The sequence below is a fragment of the Botrytis deweyae genome (assembly GCF_014898535.1).
Source record: "Botrytis deweyae strain B1 chromosome Unknown BDEW_006, whole genome shotgun sequence".
Classification (NCBI taxonomy): domain Eukaryota; kingdom Fungi; phylum Ascomycota; class Leotiomycetes; order Helotiales; family Sclerotiniaceae; genus Botrytis; species Botrytis deweyae.
Genome location: NW_024066213.1, coordinates 850,347 through 870,216, shown reverse-complemented (window position 1 = coordinate 870,216; position 19,870 = coordinate 850,347). Strand labels below are relative to the sequence as shown.

Below are 19,870 nucleotides of genomic sequence, written 5' to 3'. Positions count from 1 at the left end.
ATACATACTACATACACCCATACCCATCCGTACGATCTATTCACGAGATATTTTAATACTTTAATATTTTGATATTTTTATACATTAGCTTCACTCTCACTCTCTCTCTCTCTCTCTCACTCTCTCGATTTTCAAAGTTCGAAGTTTGATTCTCAAGCATTTGATATTTGATACTTGATACTTAATACTTATTTTCCACTTCTTATTTGTTTTGTTATTGGTTTTACTCCCGACTTGACTGTGAATGGGATTTCAAGAACGATTTGAATAACGATTTGAATAACGATTTGAATAACGATTTGAATAACGATTTGAACAACTCAAACAACTAGTACAAAAAGAATGTGACTGGAACTTTATATTATACATACATACATACACACATACACACACACACACATACATATCAAAGCCGAGTCACCATCACTACTATTTCAAAGCACTTATTCTTACGCCGTAGGAATACACACATCTATTTATTCATCTATGCACTGAGCGGCATAGCTCACTAGACGACTCATAGCTGGCTTTTTCGTGTTCATAGTTTACTTACTCGACGACTCACAACTCGCAGAGGCCGTGCTGATATATTTGCTGGAGGTAGAGTTTACTTTCTCTTTGCATCCTACATATGGTACAGAGCTAGAGAAACATCAACAAGTATGGGTAAAAATATCAACGCAAGGATGGCGCCCAAGTCATGGGTTGTATGTACAAAGCCTGAGGGTAAGGGTATGAACAGCAAGACTTCTGTCAAGGCCGATAAGTGAGAGCACATTCTTTCTTTTTGTTTTTGATGTTCCCAAGCTTTTCTAGTTTTCATACCGTTAGAGGATGATGGATATTTGTACGGTTTACTCTGAGCTTGTGGGCATCGATTAACAATAACCACTCTTAGACGCGATATCACCCTCCTCGTTCTTCTTCTCCGTCACCGCATCACCCCGCCAGTACCATACATCATTATTACCGAGATTATCCTTAGCATGTCACCGGATACTTACCAGGATTTGTGCCATAAGAACTGCAGATTGGAGAATCTGACAGAGGAACAACAATATCATTGGTTCGCTTGGTGGTGTAAAGAAATGGAGAAGAAAGAAATAATGAAGGGTGGTGGGAGATGGGTAGCTGCTGTTAGTGAGTATTTGCAAACTGAACTTTGTGATGCAAATTGCATGTGCTAATGTTATGACTACAGATTGGGAGAATGAAAGAATCAAAGAGATATGCGGTTGTCTGCGAGATCAACTGCAAGGTCGGGGTCCAGTGTTCGAACTTGTTGACCAAGAAGGCATCGACAGATTGAAGATACAAGTTGGTCAAAAAAAGCAACTCATAAAGCAGAATAAGATCTTGAAGGAGAAAGAAGATTTCATACGAGCGCAGGAGGATCAGAGCACCTTGCAAGCAGACTGGTATCTCAAGAATGATTGTACGTACAACCCCGATAGGGTCCAAATAATGTTGAGTGTACTGATCAATATTTTCAGGGAGATACGGTAGCGTCCCTGACCTTACCCTCCTCAGCCCCAAGTCTGTAATTGGGCAAGGATATCCGTTGGATGACTTTCTTAGGCCTTTCGACGACGACTTACGGAGTTGGAATTTGACTTTCGAAACGGCCAGTACAATCTCAGCTCCCTCTACTCATTCTTCTTCCGCTAGTCTGACCACTTGGTCTAACTCTTCTACAATTACTGCCTCTACCATGCCACTTGGGTACACAGATGAAGAGGAGAAAATTCTCAAGACAGTCAACGAATACAAAGCAACAAAGAATTTCGAGAAAGTCATGGATTTCAAGGAAGCAATGCGAAATAAGCTCGACAAATTGGATATGGCGGAGAGAGAGGGTAAAATGGTCAATGATTGGATGATGACCGAATCTATGGTGAGGGTATGTTAAGGGTAAAGAAAGACACATTGGAGAATGATGATCATTGTGAAGTTTTATCACATGTTCTCGTGATATTATGATAGAAACGCGTGTGTTTTATGCTTAAAGCATGGGCGAAGGACTTCCCACGCAAATTGTAATATTAGAATGAATTTAGAAGTTAGAATGAAGAATGAAGAAATATTCAAAGTGTTTACCTACCTACCTAGTGAGATGCACTCTCAACGCGATCGGCGCATGTGAGACATAGCCCAGTGGAGTGGGGTATATTCTTCTCGGTACTTGGTCGTATATGCAAAGAGAAAAAAGCAAAAAAAGGCAATGGAATGATTCCGTATGAACAACCGATGATCTCAGGGGAGATGAAACAAAATTGGTCATGAAACTGGTTCAATCAGGCGTCAAATTTTGTAACAAAAAAGAGACTTTTCCCGCTCGGCTGATATGCGCTCAGAAATTAGTTTCCTTGAAGCGCTGTAGGAGAGAAACGACCAAGCAAATGACCGGGTCGAAGAGAGGGTGGAAGATGTATATGTTGTGGCTTGTTATCTTTCTTCATATTTAATGAAGTCTTGGATGATAGAGGAGAGAGGAAAGAAATGTGTTGTATATGATGTATTGTATATATATTGTGTATGATGTGTTCCAGTATTGCATATATATTGTATGTGATATATTCCAGTATTGTATAAATATTGTATATGATATATTCCAGGATTGTGACATCTCCTATATTCTGACTTGATTCATATTGATATTAGTTGAGGATGAAAGATGGTTGTGTTGGAGATGAGTGAGATTCGGATGGATAGAGTAGATGAGCAAGCAATTACCAAGGGAAATTCTAGGTAGTCAAATAAGAAGAAAGGAAAAGAGATGAAACATTCAGCCTTATCCATTCTCTGCAACTGATTAAATCAAGTAATATCATTGGTTAGATAAACGAGCTCAAGGCTTAAGTATTACCTAAGCTTCCCCCCACCTCCCGTTTTGGTAGCCTCGAGGTAGCTAATTGATAGTCAGCTAGTTTGGCGTTTGGCGTTCTCCTCTTTGTCTGTTGTTGGGAGGGAAAGATCCATTATTGACCCTTTTGATTGAAGTTTGAACCCTTTGGAGGGAAGTTACGGAGGAGGTGAAGGAAGAAGGAAGAAGAAAGAAGAAAGAAACAAAGATAACTGATGTCCTTTCTGACCTTTCTTACTAGGTACGGAGTAGATGAGAAGAGCAGGTATCCATGGATTAGTTTGATCTCATACAAAGGGTAGAGAAATTCATTCCCTCCTTATTAGTACCTAGTATTTAATAGTCCTGGAAGATTACAACATGAACAAAAGTTGGAAAATATAAATTAATTCCACTGGTCCCATCATTGTAATTTGTTATCATCTTAAAACATCATATCAGTATTCATTCAATCAATCATCCATCCATCCATCCATTCATTCCTTCCTTCCTTGTTGGAAAGGTAATAAAACTCCCTCGTCCACTGCCACCCACTGCCACCCTCTCCCATCCACTCCCATCCACTCCCATCCTCTCCCATCCTCTCACCTCCCCACCTTGGACCCCAAATTTTCCGTGCTGTGCCTCTTCCCGCAAGACCCATCATAAACTTGAGAAATCCAAAAGCCAACCTCACTTCCTTGTCGGCGGTTAGGGAGATCATATTATACGGAGTACGAAAGCAAGAAGCAAACAAACACTTTTCCAATCCTCCTACTTATATTCATTCTCTGACTTATAATTGATTGTTACACATTCGTTTTCAAAAAAGCAAAGAGTCTTATTTCTTCCGCCTCAACCAATTTGGTCATATCTCATCAATACCATCAAAAAGTTCCGCGTCTACATATCCGAACTAGAAACCATGGCAGACCTCCAAGGAAGAAAGGTCTTCAAGGTCTTCAACCAAGACTTTATCGTCGATGAGAGATACACAGTCACCAAGGAGCTTGGTCAAGGAGCTTATGGTATTGTTTGGTACGATGTTACTTTCTTTCCGTCCCTGCCTGCATATGCGCATGTCCGTATCATGAACCTTTCACTAACATTGTCCTCTATGCCAGTGCTGCTACGAATTCTCAAACACAAGAAGGGGTCGCAATTAAGAAAGTTACAAATGTCTTCAGCAAGAAGATTTTGGCAAAGCGTGCGCTGCGTGAGATAAAGTTGTTACAACATTTCAGAGGTCATCGTAACGTATGCGACTCCTATCCTCACAATGATAGTGGTGGGGTAGTTCTAACATGGCATAGATTACTTGCCTCTATGATATGGATATTCCTCGACCAGATAATTTCAATGAAACTTATCTCTATGAAGGTAAGATGGGGTTTTCTATTCTGCAACTCGTTGTTCCATGCTAACATCTTTTTTCGCAGAGCTTATGGAGTGTGATCTCGCTGCTATCGTACGATCCGGTCAACCCCTCACTGATGCACATTTCCAATCTTTCATCTACCAAATCCTTTGCGGTCTAAAATATATTCATTCTGCGAATGTTCTTCATCGTGATTTGAAGCCCGGTAATTTGCTGGTCAATGCCGACTGCGAGTTGAAGATTTGTGATTTTGGTCTTGCTAGAGGTTTCTCTGTCGACCCCGAAGAGAATGCTGGATACATGACCGAATACGTTGCTACAAGATGGTATCGTGCCCCTGAAATTATGTTGAGCTTCCAGAGCTATACAAAAGCTAGTAAGTTATGCAACCATCGGTTGGAGAAGAAGATTAGGCGCTAACATAAATTAGTCGATGTATGGTCGGTAGGATGTATCCTCGCAGAATTGCTAGGCGGCCGCCCTTTCTTCAAAGGTAGAGATTATGTTGATCAACTCAACCAAATTTTACATATCCTTGGTACACCAAATGAAGAAACTCTCTCAAGAATTGGATCGCCACGAGCACAGGAATACGTTCGAAACCTCCCATTTATGGCGAAGCGACCCTTCCCAACTTTATTCCCCAACGCCAACCCCGATGCTCTTGACCTCCTTGATCATATGTTAGCATTTGACCCATCCTCCCGTATCGATGTCGAAACTGCCCTCGAACACCCATACCTTCACATTTGGCATGATGCCTCTGATGAGCCTGGATGCCCAACAACATTTAACTTCGATTTTGAGGTTGTGGAAGATGTAGGCGAGATTAGAAAGTTGATCTTGGAAGAAGTTCACAGATTTAGACAACATGTCCGTGTTCAACCTGGTCAACAAGGTCAAAGCAACGGTCCTCAAGTACCAATACCACAAGAGCAAGCAAGCTGGCGTGCTGAGGATCCAAGACCCCAAGAAGCTTATGGACAAGGACCAAATGATCTTGAACAAGATTTACAAGGTGGTTTGGATGCTATGCGATCGTAGAAGATTTGGTTCTTATAAAGGGTGATTTTTGTGGGAGTGAGGGGTTCAACTTTAAACTTGAATAAAGAAAGAAAAGATTGATTGGGCTGGATTTTAAGCGTACGATGCAAGATTCCCGAAAGCAAGCATGAAACAATTTCTTGGCGCAGCAGATTTTATCTCTTTCTCTGTCTCTAAAGACTTAACATGACTACTGGAAAAATGAAAGGGTCTGGTCTAATAAATTACGGGGAAGGTCCCATAGCTATAGCGGGTATTATCATTCTTTTTGTTGCATCGTATCACTCTCTTAGCGATTTTCTTTCTGTTTTATGTCTCCTGTATCTGGTTATGCTGTGAGATGATAAAATGATTATAGTACGTAGGGTGGAAGAGAATGAATAGATTAAATTCGATGTTTGATGCATTTTCATTGTTACTTTCCTCACATTTAATTTACACTTTAGATAATCCTAGCAAGTCTAGTACATTGATTGTGTCGCTTTTTTGTAGAGCTTGGGCATTCCTACCAAGACTATGTGCCTGTTTTTCATTGTATTGACGCATTGATCTCGAATATATGTTGGATTGGGAGTTCTAATTTCTTTTAGGTATACAGAGTGTGATATCTATCTATTATGATGTGTTGTATGGTGGTCTATATCTGGATGGTGGTCTAAGGCGAAAGCTGGATCTTCCCCCATGTAAAACCTCGCACTCCATTGCTGATCCAACATTCTTCTCCTTCGGTTAGGGAGTCCAGGGTGATGGTGCTTTCTTCACAGATCCTGTTCTGGGGGGTTAGTTTTTGATGGGGTTGTGATTATTTTGTAAGATGAGAGTGTTTTGGGGGGGAAGGGTATATGGAGAGTGTGTTAGAGAGGAGAGAATAAAAGAAAAGAAAAGAAAACGAACCCTTTTTCCAATGCCCATCGTCTCGTCGTTCCAATTTGACCCCCGCTGCTCTCAGACGGCGTAACCCATTTCCCATCGCGGTAGAAGAACGGCGTGGTGAGGGAACCTTCCATGATTTCTCCGGCTTTGGAAGATATGAGGAGGACTTCTTGGGGGGATGTGAAGGTTGGGATGTGGGCGCGTGAGCGCGCGGTGTCGTATTGGGACCGCGAGGTGGTTTTGAAGCTGGTGTAGGGGGTGGGGGTTGTGGGGGTGGGATCGGGGATGATGGTCCATGGGCGGGAGGATGTGGTGGGGTCGCTGGGGAGGGTGGTGTTGGGGCCTAGAGTGAGGGCGCCGCCTGTGAGAGGGGAGATGTAGCGAGTGGGGGGAGGGGAGATGGAGGAGGGTGGGGGGAGACGGGTGGGGAAGAGATTGGATAGCGGGACTGGGGGGATGGGGTTGCTTTCGATGGTTAGGGTTCCTTTGTGATCGAGGACGATGCGTACGCGAAGCGGGGTTGGGGATTGTGTGTCGATGGAGGTGGAGAGGGCGGAGAGGAGGTTTTGGAATCCGGAAGTACCGGAGATGGCGAGGATGGCGGGGGGGAAGGAGAAGTGGGTTGCGGCTTGCAGGAGGCGGTCGCGGTGGTAGGGGAGCATGTAGAAGGGGGAGGGGGTGGGGGTGGGGAGAGGCCAGGATTCGATGTTTTGGGGGGATTGCAGGAGAAGGGGATCGTAGCGGAGCGAGGTAAAGAGTTGGAAGGTTGGGTTTGGGTTTGGGTTTGGGTTTGGGTCGGGATCTGGGAAGGGAGACATGCTGGTTGGTTGGTTGCTTGGTGGAGGGTGGAAGAAGGATCTGAGGGGCTGTTTGTTAGATTCTTTCAATCTTGTGTTTTAGAATTTGTGGATTCGAAATAGAAAATTGTAAAATAAGAAGATTGTAATGTTGAGGACGGTAGTGATCTTGATCTTATATATGTGTGTGTCTCTGAGTCATAATCCGCTTCGCAAAGCCAAATTTCAAATTCGTAGAAGAAACTTCTTCATATGTTTATATATCCGTTATACATTCACTTGATGTATAATCGCATCATAAAATCTTCAATAGCTTTTCTATCAAAAAATAGATATCTTTCTTAGACTGCCTAGCCGGGTAGCAGCTATGCTACAACTCGTAGAGCCGAATACAATAACCTCAGACACAGGATGAAATCTTCCGCGCATTCGACTTCTTCTGATCTTCGAAGCCTAAATCTCTCTAAATCTCTGGGTGACGTAAGAAAAATTGACTTACTGTGTAGTAGATTTGATGTTTTTCTTTAGAAATGATTACCCCCGATTTTCTTAAAGAATTGGAATGGGAAATTGCGGTTTGAGGGATTGGTGGATTTGGATATGGATATGATATTGATGGAAATCACGTGCTGGGTGATATCAGTGGGAGTTCTTCGGTTGTGGTTTTCTTGAAGTGTAAGGTTAGGTTAGTTTGATGATTTTGTTGGGTAGGCTATGGATGAAATAGACCTCGCAGCATAAAATTCTTGTTCTGGATTGAGATTTTGATTAGTATGATTACTAGTGTCTTGGGATCAATATTGATTTTTTGGATGCCTTTTATTTTTCTTTGATGGCAATGGCAATGGCAATGTCGATAGGTGGGTAATGTTGGAAAACAAGTGTTTTCACATATCATGCAACTTTTTATGTAGAATCCATCTTGAGAAGTATCTCTAGTGAGATGATAGGAGGCTCAGGAGTCTAAAATAGACGACACGATGAATAGCTATCGGAAAATGATGCACCTCATTGCTGACAGGTCAGACGATGTTTGGGGGGTTTTCAGTGACGTAATAGGTCTCTTTTTCTTCAGGTGTTGGAATGTACTCTGTCGTATTGCGTTGGCAATATAGAACTTTTATAGTGAGTACTATATGGTACCTCTTCTATTGCTTCTAGAAGAGATCTTTGCAGCAGCTCCGCATTCCTAAATCCTTGGAACGTGTTCGTCGTTAGTCAGCGATTTTATGCATCCGTCGAGATTGTAATCGACGGTTGCAGCTCATTTGTACTAAATCCATTATATAGCATGATGGTAGCAGAATGTTTTCCAAGCCGGATATAGACTGCTGTTACCAAATACATCCCAGGTTGTCTTAAGGATCGTGGCTCCTGTAAATCTTCGCACACCTCTCCCAGTTTCGACCCCAGTCATTGGGTCTGTACTTCAAATTGCCAAATAAAGTGAGATACCTAGGTAGAGTTACTTGGTATATTTTAATCAACTAGAACATTTAGACTGCGCCCTGGAGAACATAACCTGCTAAGTATTGGCTAGCTCCGGGTGCAAAGCAAAAGCAATGGGTAAGTAATATCACATTCTCCTGTGTATTTTAGGTAGGAGCTGATCTTTATGTTCAGATTCTTCTTCTACCGATTCGCCTTTTGTTATAACCGATAATTCTCTCGCAACCTTGAAGTTGAGATTCAAATCATCGAAGCAATTCTGGAGACTCTTTCGAAGAGGCTTTATCCGATGGCTTATTACATTTGTCCTGATATCTCTACTTTATGTAACGATTCGAGTCGTTTCAAAGGATCAAGATATGACTGAAGGAGAGAAACAATTCTTCAACGCCGTCTCGCTCTATCTGGTTTTAATGATTGGAATGAGTCTTACTTTTGGATTCGAGGCCATGGCGATTGATCTCAGATGGTGGATTTTAAGTAGAAAAGAAAGAAGTCTAAGAGACGTGAGTTTCATGACAGCACTCATTCAATTCCCCCTGTTGAATAAACCACAAGATCGATACAATTCTACACGCTGACAGCCTTACCACTGTCTCTAGCCTCCTTGGACGCAAAGTTTGGTACAAGATTAGACATTTCACTTGGGATTGGGAGTTGGGCACTATGATAATGTCGTCTTTATTTTGGATTCTTCTTAATATCGTAAGTTCACCGTGCCAACTATGCTTGATACACAGAGTGATAGGAATAGGGTGCTCAAGTGGCCATAGCATCTGTTGGGCTTACATATTCAGTTGATACTGCTGAGAAAATGGCTCACATGTCTCGTGGGAATGTTTCTTATCCTAATATGACACAATTCTTTCCCGTAAAGCTTCCAAATGGTAGAGCTTCAGTAAACAACTTGGGCGCACAACAGTATACAGCAAATAGGTGAGTTATTTCATGAGGTTATATTCATGAGCAATGCTAATTATTAGTTTTGGTATGATGGCTTTAAATTTGTGGTCTACTACGCAACCAATTCCTGAGCCAGCAACAATCTATAAATCTGGGTTGACCGCTGATTTATTCGGGATTGATAAACGAAGTTGGGTCTTTGTGTTCATGGATACTTCTTCTGATGGCTTAACTTCTGCGTATTCGGATCGTACCATCGAGTCTACATCGAACTGTGAGAGTTGTCTCGTGTTGGAAGGAGGAAATGGCAATTTTACAAACTTGAACATCAGTAAGAATGGAAAGTCAGAGGCTTTCAAGGTTAAATTACCAATCGCTGCTGGACCAGATCAGACAACATTCTTCACAGAACCATTTACAACATGCGGCGAAGGTTGCAGCATTGTTGAAGCACTCGAGGCTTCCGCGAACGAACCTTGGTATTATAAATGCAATATTACAGTTGGTCCTGTTATCAACGCCCAAAACGCATATCAAGAAGTGTCTCTACCACTCCGTCACATGTCATCAGCTGCAATCGCTCTACAAGGTTATGCGGCTAACCCCGAACTAAATGATACTCAGTATCGAATATACGTTTCTGAGTCTACTTATGGCTATCCGCGAAATGGATCTGCAGAGGATTTTGGATATCAAATATCGTATTTTGCTATTGGTGCCATAGCTGCTGCAGCGAATTCCAACAATCCCTCAATATATGCGATTGGAGATCGGCCGGTTATAGGAACTCAGCTCAAAATTACTCAACATGCACTTCTCTTGGGACTTTTGATTGGTCTCGTTTCTGTACAAGCGATCTGTTTTATCACAACGGCGTTTGTGGCAAATAGAGTGGTGGTTAAAGATGAGAGTATTTTTTCTACAGCGAGTATATTGCGGCCGGTGATGAATTCTTTGGGAGATCATGGAAATGTTGCGGAGGGCGAACAGATATGTGATGTTCTTAGTCATTTGAGGTTAAGATATACGGCTGTTCGAGACGAGAAGGATAGGTCTGTGTGGAGGGTGGGACTTAGCAATGCTGAACGACTGAGGAGGTTTCCGGATTTGAAAATGTATGATTGATTTTTAGGTTTGTTTCTCTGGTCTGGAAATAGATGGCTAGATTCTATGAAGGGTATGGCGTGTACGTACTCTGGACTATGATATCTAGAAACATATGATTCATTTTTGGTAGACCTACTATGGTTACAATATCTTGCAAGAAAATTTGTAAAATGGACATTTCCTTCCTCAACACGTTCTGGAAACTCATAGTAGATGTGAGCCAACGTGTAGAATATAAATATAGAGGTCTAAAAATGTTCAAGTATTAATGGCTATAATTGGTGCAAATTTATATTTTGGTGATGTAAAATGAACTGAGTTATGCGTACATCTACGAATGCTCATAGTAAATCTACCCCTCGCCAAAGGCGGCGGGGATTATATGGATTTCCCAAGCGACGAGTGGTGCGAGTCCACAATGACGAAAGAGCGCCGCTTTAGCCGGCATGCGCTAAGAATGGCCAATGCCGTAGCTTTACTTGATGATTAAACTGGTATCACCAAGATTTTTTGAGCTGGTTGTTGAATCCACCTTCAATTTGAACATCAAGATTGTAACCACCACCTATCAGCTATACCACTCATAATCCTCCCCATTACCCTACTGCATCTTCTTTAATTGTCCATTTTATTGCTTTTAAATGTCTGTACCAAGCACAATGCCTCCGGGCAAACCCATGCCAAATTTTGCGGCTTCAACACCACAATCATCAGTCTGGGATCGCATAACCACATGGGCTTCTGAGAACAAGGCAGTTGTATATACAATCGCTGGTGTGGCAGTAGTAGTTTCAGGCGCTGGAGTTGCATACTATTTACTAGACTCAGTAAGTTGTATCTTACCACTGGTTTTGGTAGATGCATCATCATTGCAGATGTTAATACATACATTAGAAGGACTCCACATCTACCCAAAGCGTGCCAAAGAAGTCAAAGGAAAAGAGGCGAAGGAAGAAGGAAGAAAAGAAGGAAGCCGATTTAGAAAAGGGAACCACGCCACCTGATACCAAACCTAAAACCCCAGTCGAGACTATCGATGAACTTCCTGAGGTTGACGAAAACACTGTGGGAAGTCTATCGGATCAACAACGTAAAGATTATGCCGCCAAGTTGAAGGCAGCTGGTAATACCGCATATGGAGCCAAAGACTATCCTCGAGCCATCGATCTTTATGGGAAAGCCATCCTTTGCAAGCCAGATCCTATCTTCTATTCGAACCGCGCTGCATGCTACAACGCTCTCGGCGAATTCGAGAAGGTTATTGAGGATACTACTGCTGCGATCAATCTCGATAGCGGATATGTCAAGGCTTTGAACCGTAGAGCAAATGCTTATGAACATACCGAGAAATACAGTGAGGCTTTACTCGACTTTACAGCCAGCTGTATTATCGATGGTTTCCGTAACGAGCAAAGCGCACAGTCTGTCGAGAGACTGCTCAAAAAGGTAGCCGAGTCGAAGGCAAAGGTCATTCTTGAGGCCAAGGATAAGAAGCTTCCAAGCCCAACATTCGTCACCAACTACCTCCAAAGTTTCCGATCAAAACCCGCGCCTGCAGGATTAGAAGATAGCGTTGAGATATCAGAGGAAACAGGAAAGGGTCAATTACAACTTGGACTTCGAGCTATGGCAAAGAAGACTAATGAAGGATATGAAGATGCTTCAGCTGCATTTGAGAAGGCCTTAGATTTGGGCGATCTCGGTGAACATGAAGCTTTTGCGTACAACATGCGTGGAACATTCAGATATCTTCGTGGCGTACAAATTGATGCTCTAAGTGATTTGAGCAAGAGTATCGAATTGTCGCCCGACTACACACAAAGTTACATCAAGCGTGCAAGCATGCATTTGGAACTTGGTTAGTATTTACAATCCATTAATTTATGATTAGCTACTAATACAAAGATCAGGTGACAAGGACGCCGCTGCTGCAGATTTCGACAAAGCTATGGAACAACATGACGATGACCCTGATATCTACTACCACCGTGCTCAACTCAACTTCATCCTCGGAGAACTTTCACAAGCCGCAAAGGACTACCAAAAGTCTATTGATCTTGACCGGGACTTTATCTTCTCGCACATTCAACTCGGTGTTACACAATACAAGATGGGCTCAACCGCATCATCTATGGGAACATTCAGACGCACAATCAAGGCATTCGAAGATGTACCTGATGCATACAACTACTACGGAGAGCTTTTGTTAGATCAACAGAAGTATGATGAAGCCATTTCACAATTCGAAAAGGCCGTTGAGTTGGAGAAGCAAACTAAACCATTAGGCATGAGTGTTCTTCCACTCATCAACAAAGCTCTCGCTCTTTTCCAATGGAAGCAAGATTTCAGCGAGGCTGAGAAGCTTTGCGAAAAGGCTCTTATCAGTACGTTAATTGTCCCGTAACCATTTGTTTTCTATACTAATGTAATTGTGAATAGTCGACCCTGAGTGTGATATCGCTGTTGCAACCATGGCCCAACTTCTTCTTCAACAAGGCAAGGTGACTGAAGCACTTAAGTACTTTGAGCGAGCAGCAGAATTATCCAGAACAGAAGGAGAAATTGTCAATGCTTTGAGTTATGCTGAAGCCACGAGGACACAATTGGAAGTTCAGGAGAAATATCCAGAATTGGCGAGTAGATTAGCGGGTATGAGCGGACTCGGAGGAGCTGGTATGCGTTAATTTTCGAGCATTGAGAGGTTCTGATGAGTTGAGTGGAATGAAAAGGTGATGATTCTGATATCATGAATGAAATGATGAGCAAAGTGGTTGGAACATAATCAGCAAAGAAACATGGAGAATGTTGAGGTTGAATGGATGTGTTGACTCCATGATTTCATCTTGAGTAAAAAGAAAGGCAGAACGAAAGCACAATTCAATGTAAAATTATTATTTCTCAACTCGTGGTGAAAGGCCTGGTCCACTCACCTCATGAAATATGGAGGTCTGAGATGAGTGAGATGGGTGAGATGGGGGAGGGAGTTTGTAATATAATATGAGGGGATGAGTTATGAGATGTATGATTGTGAATGGGGGTATTCGTGGTTGAAATTAGTGAGTGAATGCTTATGGGTAAGTAGGTAGGTATGTATGTATGATTATGTTCATGTATTTGGTTTTTATGGTTGTGTGATCTTTTTTTTCTTTTTTTTTCTTCTTTTTTTTTAACAAGCGCTCAGGATTAGTTTAGTTGTTTTGTGAGTTGAAAGGATTTGTGTGTGTTGTTTATATATATATATATATATATATATATGGATTGGATAGGATAGGATGGGGTGGGATTGGATTGGATTGGATAGGTATTGAAGGTGTGGTGTTTGAGAAGGTGTCGGTGGAGTGAGATGGGAGTTTGTGTGTAAGAGGAAGAGAGGCGGGAGAGTGGAGGAATGGGGAATGGGAATGGTGATGGGTAGAGATTTGGTAGTGATAGTGATGTGTGGGTTAGGTTTTTAGGTTTTTAGGTTTTTAGGGGGAGGAGGGGGGGTTTGTTTGATTGGTATTGGAATTTGGAATTTGCAGGATATGTGGTTTGTAGAGATAACTCGGGATTCTATGGAGATTTGTTGGGTGAACAGGTGTGTATTGTTTTGGAAATGGGATGGACATCTCGATATCTCATTTCTGATTTTCATTCTCATTCTTATTTTCATTTCCATTTCCACATCTACCCATCTAGGTAGGTCTTACAATATATATACCTACCTACTCTTCCACTCTATACAAAACCCCTCTTCTCATTCTCGAATACTTTTCTAGAAACTCCCATGGAGGGGGGAATGCCTCGCGAAGCCTCGATTCAATTACCTACTCGCTTTCATGCCAACTTCAAGGGGACTAGAAGGGATATGTATACAGAGAATACATACATATATACATACATATATACATATATACATATATACATATATACATATATACATATATACATATATACATATATACATATATACATATATACATATATACATATATACATATATACATATATACATATATACATATATACATATATACATATATACATATATACATATATACATATATACATATATACATATATACATATATACATATATACATATATACATATATACATATATACATATATACATATATACATATATATATACATATATACATACATACATACATACATATATACATACATACATACATACATACATACATACATACCTATAGCCAGCTACAAGCTCGCTACATGATCGCCATCTGCTCGGAATGGTTAACCGAGGAGTTGCTGTTTTACCTCTCCGGTGCTATTTCGTCAGACGTATACGAAAACGTGATCGCGTGGATTTGTGAACCGTTTTGGGATTTGCGGGGGGAGGGGTGTACGTGTGGGGGAAGGGAAGTGAGGAAACTGGTTTTGAGGTGTGACAATATCGCATTCGTTTGTTAGTTGGTTTAGGTGGGTTGATGTATGTAGGTATGTAGGTAAATAGGTAGGTAGATATGTAGGTAGATATGTGAGGAGGCGGGGTGCAGAAGTTCTGGAAAGATGCATGGGGGGCTGTGAGATGTTGTGGAATGGGTTCAGATGTAGATGGATAGAGAGACGTCATGATGCGAAGTTGAGGTTGTGTTCACACTTCGAAGTCGTATGGGTGAGATATGAGTGGATTGAGGATGAGGGTTGCGGGTCGAGGGTTGATCCCTTCTTGCGTAAGGTTTAGATTGTAGTATGGATTATATAGAGAGAAAGAGAGATACGAGGTGGAAAAGTAGAAATATCGAGAAAATATTTGTGTATACTAGGTACCTACCTACCTAGTAGGTAGGTAGGGTGTGGCTTTCTCTCCTAGTTTGTATACCTAGCTAATAAAGTCTCGTATCCTCTAGAGCTTTATTTCCCATTCGAAGATGCTCATGTGATTGTCACGTGATTGTAACTATTTTTTCTCGTGTGTCCATACATTGCTTGCACAGCACCACACATCGAGTTCCCAAAGGGCAAATTATCTTCTTCATGCTTATATCAATCGGGCGTGAAAGGTTTGCGAGTGACGGTATGAACAGTATGAACAGCACGAATGAAATGAATATTAGGTAGCTGAGTCATTGATTAGTCGTAAGATCTTACATTGATTTCAAGTAGGGCGCCCAGCTACCTAGTACTGTTGCCTAGTATGTATTGTATTGGATTCTGCACAGTTCGAACATCCCCCCAGATTCTTTTTCCTTCTTCGCTTGCTCGCCTCACTTCCCTCACCATGCAATCCCACGCAAGCCTCACTCTCACTCTCACTTAGCACAGGATTCACACCTTTTTTCATTTCTTATCTTTTAACTCAACCTTCACTTCACTTCACTTCACTTCACTCTTCAGGTATCATCATATTCAATACATGTCTATCTATCTATGATCATAGGAAGAACAAGATCAATCACTTGATGAGAATGAAAAGCTTATCAATAATTATTTCTCCATTTGTTGGTCTTTTTCTTTTTATTTATTAGACAAGACTGACTTCATTTTCATTCATTGGTTGTCGTGTCGCACTCTTTCTACTTCGGAATCTCTGTTTTAATGCCCGATTCTCTCACCGAAAACCACTCACTCACTCACTCACTCATCAACTCTCCCTCATCAACTCTCCCTCATCACATCACATCTAGCACGCGCACCTCGTAAGCATTTCGATCGCTTGCTTCTCCATTAGTGTCGCATATACATTCATACATATACATTCATACATATACATACATACATACATATATATTCAACCTTTTGTATTTTGCCTCATTACTTTCTTTGGACATTTTATTTCGCGAACCATTTTCCTTTCCTCGTCTACATACAGTACTCCGAGTTGTCATTTGAACCATGCTTCATGATTAAGCGTACGGGTCATTTGCCCTGCGTATGCGAACGTCTTCTTTGACTTCTTTCTCATTGCTTGCGGCTCTTCTCACGTCAAATAACATTTTGTATATTTCCAAGACTGTGATATATCGGTTACATCTCCTACATCTCTTCTCATATCCATCGCCGGTTTGTTATATCGGGTTGAGTAGATGCGTGTCAGAGTATTGACTGACAGCTAATAGCAATGTCGATGCATCCAAGCTATCCCCGTAATGGGAGTTATCCACGCCATGTATGATCAACTCTTCCCCCTTTCAACTTCTTCCATGAGCTTTGTTCTGATGGAAAATCGTAGTATTATCCCTCACCTCCTTCCATGCACAATGCTTCAGATTCCGGATATGGTTCTACACGAGGAGAGATGGGTCCGCCATCATTAGATTTTCCACCTCAACCTATTGAGATTGACCTGAGTAATTCGAGGACCCTTCCAAGTCCTTCCCCTTCTTCTTCGGTTGCTTGGGAGCCAACATTGTTTCCTTCTCCTCATGGATTTCCTGATTTGAATTCCCCATATGGACCAATTTCTAGGATGCAACAACTGCCAATGGATCGTGCGACAGGCCAGGCTCCATTACTCCAATGGTATGCCGATAATGATGGACCTTGGTACCCCAAGACAATTTCAGACCCCATCTCTGAGGAGAGAACAAATATCAAGGTTCGTTCAAGTAATCGTGCACCCGTTGCTTTTGGAGGGCCGTATCGTCAACAGGATCCCTTGGAGAATGGATCCTTTCATTTCGGTGGCCCACCACAATCAGATTCTGGATATGAAACCAGAAGGAGCCATGGAAATGCTTCAATCTTTAGCTCTGACATTAATGATCGCGATCAAGACTGTCAAAGTTTAGCAGGTCATGTTGCAGACTATCAGCCTTTTCAGGGCTTGAATGAAGCATTGCAATCTCGCGAGAATAGGACACCCGAAGCATGGCCAACACATCTTCCGGCTTCTATCAACTCGCCAGGTCTGTTCTGTTCGACCTGTCACAAATCCGTAAAAACAAAATCTGAGTTGAAGTCCGTTTCCATATTGATCTGCCATGAAGAATCAATACTAATTTTTCATAGGAAGCATGATTTACGACATAAAAAGCCCTTTGTGTGTAATTATCCAGGTTGTGGAAGAACTGAGGGATTTAGCACAACCAACGATCTAGATCGACATACAAAGAGCAAACATCCCTTAGCTACAACCTCGAAGGCGGAGTCGATAAAAAAATACCGCTGTGTTGTACCCGGGTGTAAGTCCAAAGATAAAGCATGGCCACGACTCGACAACTTCCGTAGTCACTTGAAACGAGTTCATTCAAACGTCGCTCGATTGGAAGAGAACTTTGAGGAGATGATACGACAGTAGGTCTGAGAGACTTCAACAACATTTGGTAGGACTAATATTTTTTAGGGCTGAATTTCTGGAACCCTCAGGTTTGCCTCAAGATGCCCATCTTTCTGCAGAAGTGTCTACCCACGATATCTCGCACAACAGGGAAGTTAACGAATGTTCACCAAAAGCCCAGGATATCAAATCCAATTGGAAGCCCGTCTATCCAGACTTGATCCAGGATTTAGTCACTCCAACGGAAATTCCAATGGAGAAACCTCTCGTCGCGGATGTGAATCCCAGTGACACTGCTATCCCTGGACCGAACAATCCTCCCGCGGATCCACATACTAGAGATACCATCCAACCATCGGAATTATTCCGGAATCCATCAGAGGTTGTTAACAAAATCTTTTTGGAAAGTGATATCTCAACCCTAGTGGGTACAAAGAGTGCATTGGATCGTAATCTTGATCATGTAAGCCGTGCCCCGGTGGAGAGAAATCCATTACCACCTGCAGGTAAGGCAACTCGACACAGTAGCGTCTCAGCCACCGATGCGACTATTACCGAAGCAATTAGAACCGCATTAGCAGAGGCAAAAAATACATCAAACGTTGGTGCATTGCCGATGGGACGGAAAGTTTTGCCTAATGGAAAATCTCCCCCCGCTGATTCCTGGGGATCCACAACAGATAAAGCTGCATGCTTACTAGATGGATTTAATAAGTCCACTTCTTCTACAACAGATGATTCCCTGGACCAGGAAAAAGCCGTTGAGGTTTATAAAACCCTTCAAAAGTTAGGTTACATTATTCAAAAGGATCCAAATCATACACCTCGGATACAAAACCCAGGATCTGCCGCCAGCAACAAGAGTGAGAACCAAGTCACTTGTGAGGTTTGTAAAAAGTTCAAAGGAAGACCTTGCGAGCTAAAGTAAGCTCAAAATCTATCTCTTACATCACTGTTACTAATTATAAATAGGAAACATATGAAACGGCACGAGAGGCCTTACGGCTGTACTTTCTTGGCTTGCAATAAAACCTTTGGAAGTAAAAATGATTGGAAACGACACGAGAACTCGCAACATTTCCACCTGGAGACCTGGCGTTGCGACAATGAGAAACCCGAAGGCGGAGCATGTGCGAAGGTCTCTTATCGTCGTCAAACCTTCCAAGAACATCTAAAGAAAGAACATGCTATCATTGATCAAGATGCTGTTAAGATTAAGGTCGATGCTTGTCGTATTGGCCGTAATTGTCAGGCTCGTTTCTGGTGTGGTTTTTGTAAGACGCTTGTTGATCTTAAGAAAAAGGGTCTTGAGGCCTGGACAGAAAGGTTTGACCACATAGACAATCATTTCATGGGGCGCCACGGACTTCAAAAACAAAGCATTCAAGATTGGATTCCAGTTGATAGTGACAAACCCAAAGGCGACGCCGCCAGTCCAAATCCTTTAGGTGGATCTTCACCTAAAGATGACCATCAGGAACATTCGATCGATTCTACAGATGACTTTGGTAAGAGCTCACTAGAATTTGTCGGCAATAAAGGAACCTCATCTGCTTTGGTGGGTCAAGAGCACAGAGTATCAAAGAAACGAGAACGCAACGACGATGAGAATGACAGGCCATCGAAATATACAAAGATTGGGGAGATTGTTTATTGTGTACGCGATCTTATTTTACTGTGCCATATGCAATTGCTAACGTATTTATAGTGTCATTGTGCAGATGATCTAGGACGTACTCTTGCTCTTAGTCCCAAGTGTACTTCCTGCAGTCATGATTTTTGTAACGAGTGCAAGAGCGATTCGATTGGTAATTGTGAAGGTCAAAAAGTCTGACATGCTCATGGATATTGTTTGAAGTTTTTTATTGTGGTTTGTTGATCACTTTCATTTGAGAAGGGATAATTGTGTAAAACTATTGGGTCTACGATGTAATTGGGTAGGAATTCGAAAATACTGGGAAGGAAGATATCCAGGGATTTTTTCCTTTGGCGTTTGCAAATTTAACCTTATGGTAGAAAGAAAATCTTTTCCATGAAATCTAAAGGTTAGCGAGGGGCACAGTACTCGTAAATTGATTTTTTGGACATAGTACATCTATGATGGTGGGAGGTATTGAGTGACCGTGTTGAATAACCATTCCAATGGTTGGAATACGATGTTTTCAGCCGCAGTGATAACCGCTTTCCAATCCGGCCCATGAAGGAGTTATCTCGCTTAACACACCGAATAGATTATAGATGGTGTA

At 41.9% G+C, this 19,870-nt stretch overlaps 6 protein-coding genes across 6 annotated transcripts; 5 read left to right on the top strand and 1 right to left on the bottom strand.

The window, feature by feature from the left end:
* Positions 1–662: 662 nt before the first annotated feature.
* EAE98_003470 (uncharacterized protein) lies at positions 663–1,909 on the top strand (the record flags this gene model as incomplete). Its single annotated transcript, XM_038951090.1, has 4 exons — positions 663–766; positions 899–1,140; positions 1,202–1,435; positions 1,494–1,909. The coding sequence occupies 4 exons, from the start codon at positions 663–665 to the stop codon at positions 1,907–1,909; spliced, it is 996 nt and encodes a 331-aa protein (XP_038812554.1).
* Positions 1,910–3,767: 1,858 nt separating this feature from the next.
* Positions 3,768–5,264, top strand: EAE98_003469 (uncharacterized protein; the record flags this gene model as incomplete). The annotated part of the gene is made up of 5 exons (XM_038951089.1): positions 3,768–3,880; positions 3,967–4,099; positions 4,156–4,222; positions 4,282–4,596; positions 4,651–5,264. 5 exons carry the CDS (start codon positions 3,768–3,770, stop codon positions 5,262–5,264), a joined length of 1,242 nt encoding a protein of 413 aa, XP_038812553.1.
* A 655-nt stretch (positions 5,265–5,919) lies between these two features.
* EAE98_003468 (uncharacterized protein) lies at positions 5,920–6,955 on the bottom strand (the record flags this gene model as incomplete). Its single annotated transcript, XM_038951088.1, has 2 exons — positions 5,920–6,031; positions 6,159–6,955. The coding sequence occupies 2 exons, from the start codon at positions 6,953–6,955 to the stop codon at positions 5,920–5,922; spliced, it is 909 nt and encodes a 302-aa protein (XP_038812552.1).
* Positions 6,956–8,036: 1,081 nt separating this feature from the next.
* EAE98_003467 (uncharacterized protein) lies at positions 8,037–10,411 on the top strand (the record flags this gene model as incomplete). Its single annotated transcript, XM_038951087.1, has 6 exons — positions 8,037–8,380; positions 8,435–8,500; positions 8,558–8,889; positions 8,942–9,088; positions 9,138–9,319; positions 9,367–10,411. Exons 2-6 carry the CDS (start codon positions 8,497–8,499, stop codon positions 10,409–10,411), a joined length of 1,710 nt encoding a protein of 569 aa, XP_038812551.1. The 5' UTR covers positions 8,037–8,380; positions 8,435–8,496.
* A 475-nt stretch (positions 10,412–10,886) lies between these two features.
* Positions 10,887–13,602, top strand: EAE98_003466 (uncharacterized protein). The gene is made up of 4 exons (XM_038951086.1): positions 10,887–11,220; positions 11,288–12,251; positions 12,304–12,777; positions 12,833–13,602. Exons 1-4 carry the CDS (start codon positions 11,035–11,037, stop codon positions 13,075–13,077), a joined length of 1,869 nt encoding a protein of 622 aa, XP_038812550.1. The 5' UTR covers positions 10,887–11,034; the 3' UTR covers positions 13,078–13,602.
* A 2,864-nt stretch (positions 13,603–16,466) lies between these two features.
* On the top strand, positions 16,467–19,458 carry EAE98_003465 (uncharacterized protein; the record flags this gene model as incomplete). Its single annotated transcript, XM_038951085.1, has 6 exons — positions 16,467–16,514; positions 16,578–17,305; positions 17,357–17,641; positions 17,691–18,548; positions 18,597–19,281; positions 19,333–19,458. 6 exons carry the CDS (start codon positions 16,467–16,469, stop codon positions 19,456–19,458), a joined length of 2,730 nt encoding a protein of 909 aa, XP_038812549.1.
* Positions 19,459–19,870: the final 412 nt, after the last annotated feature.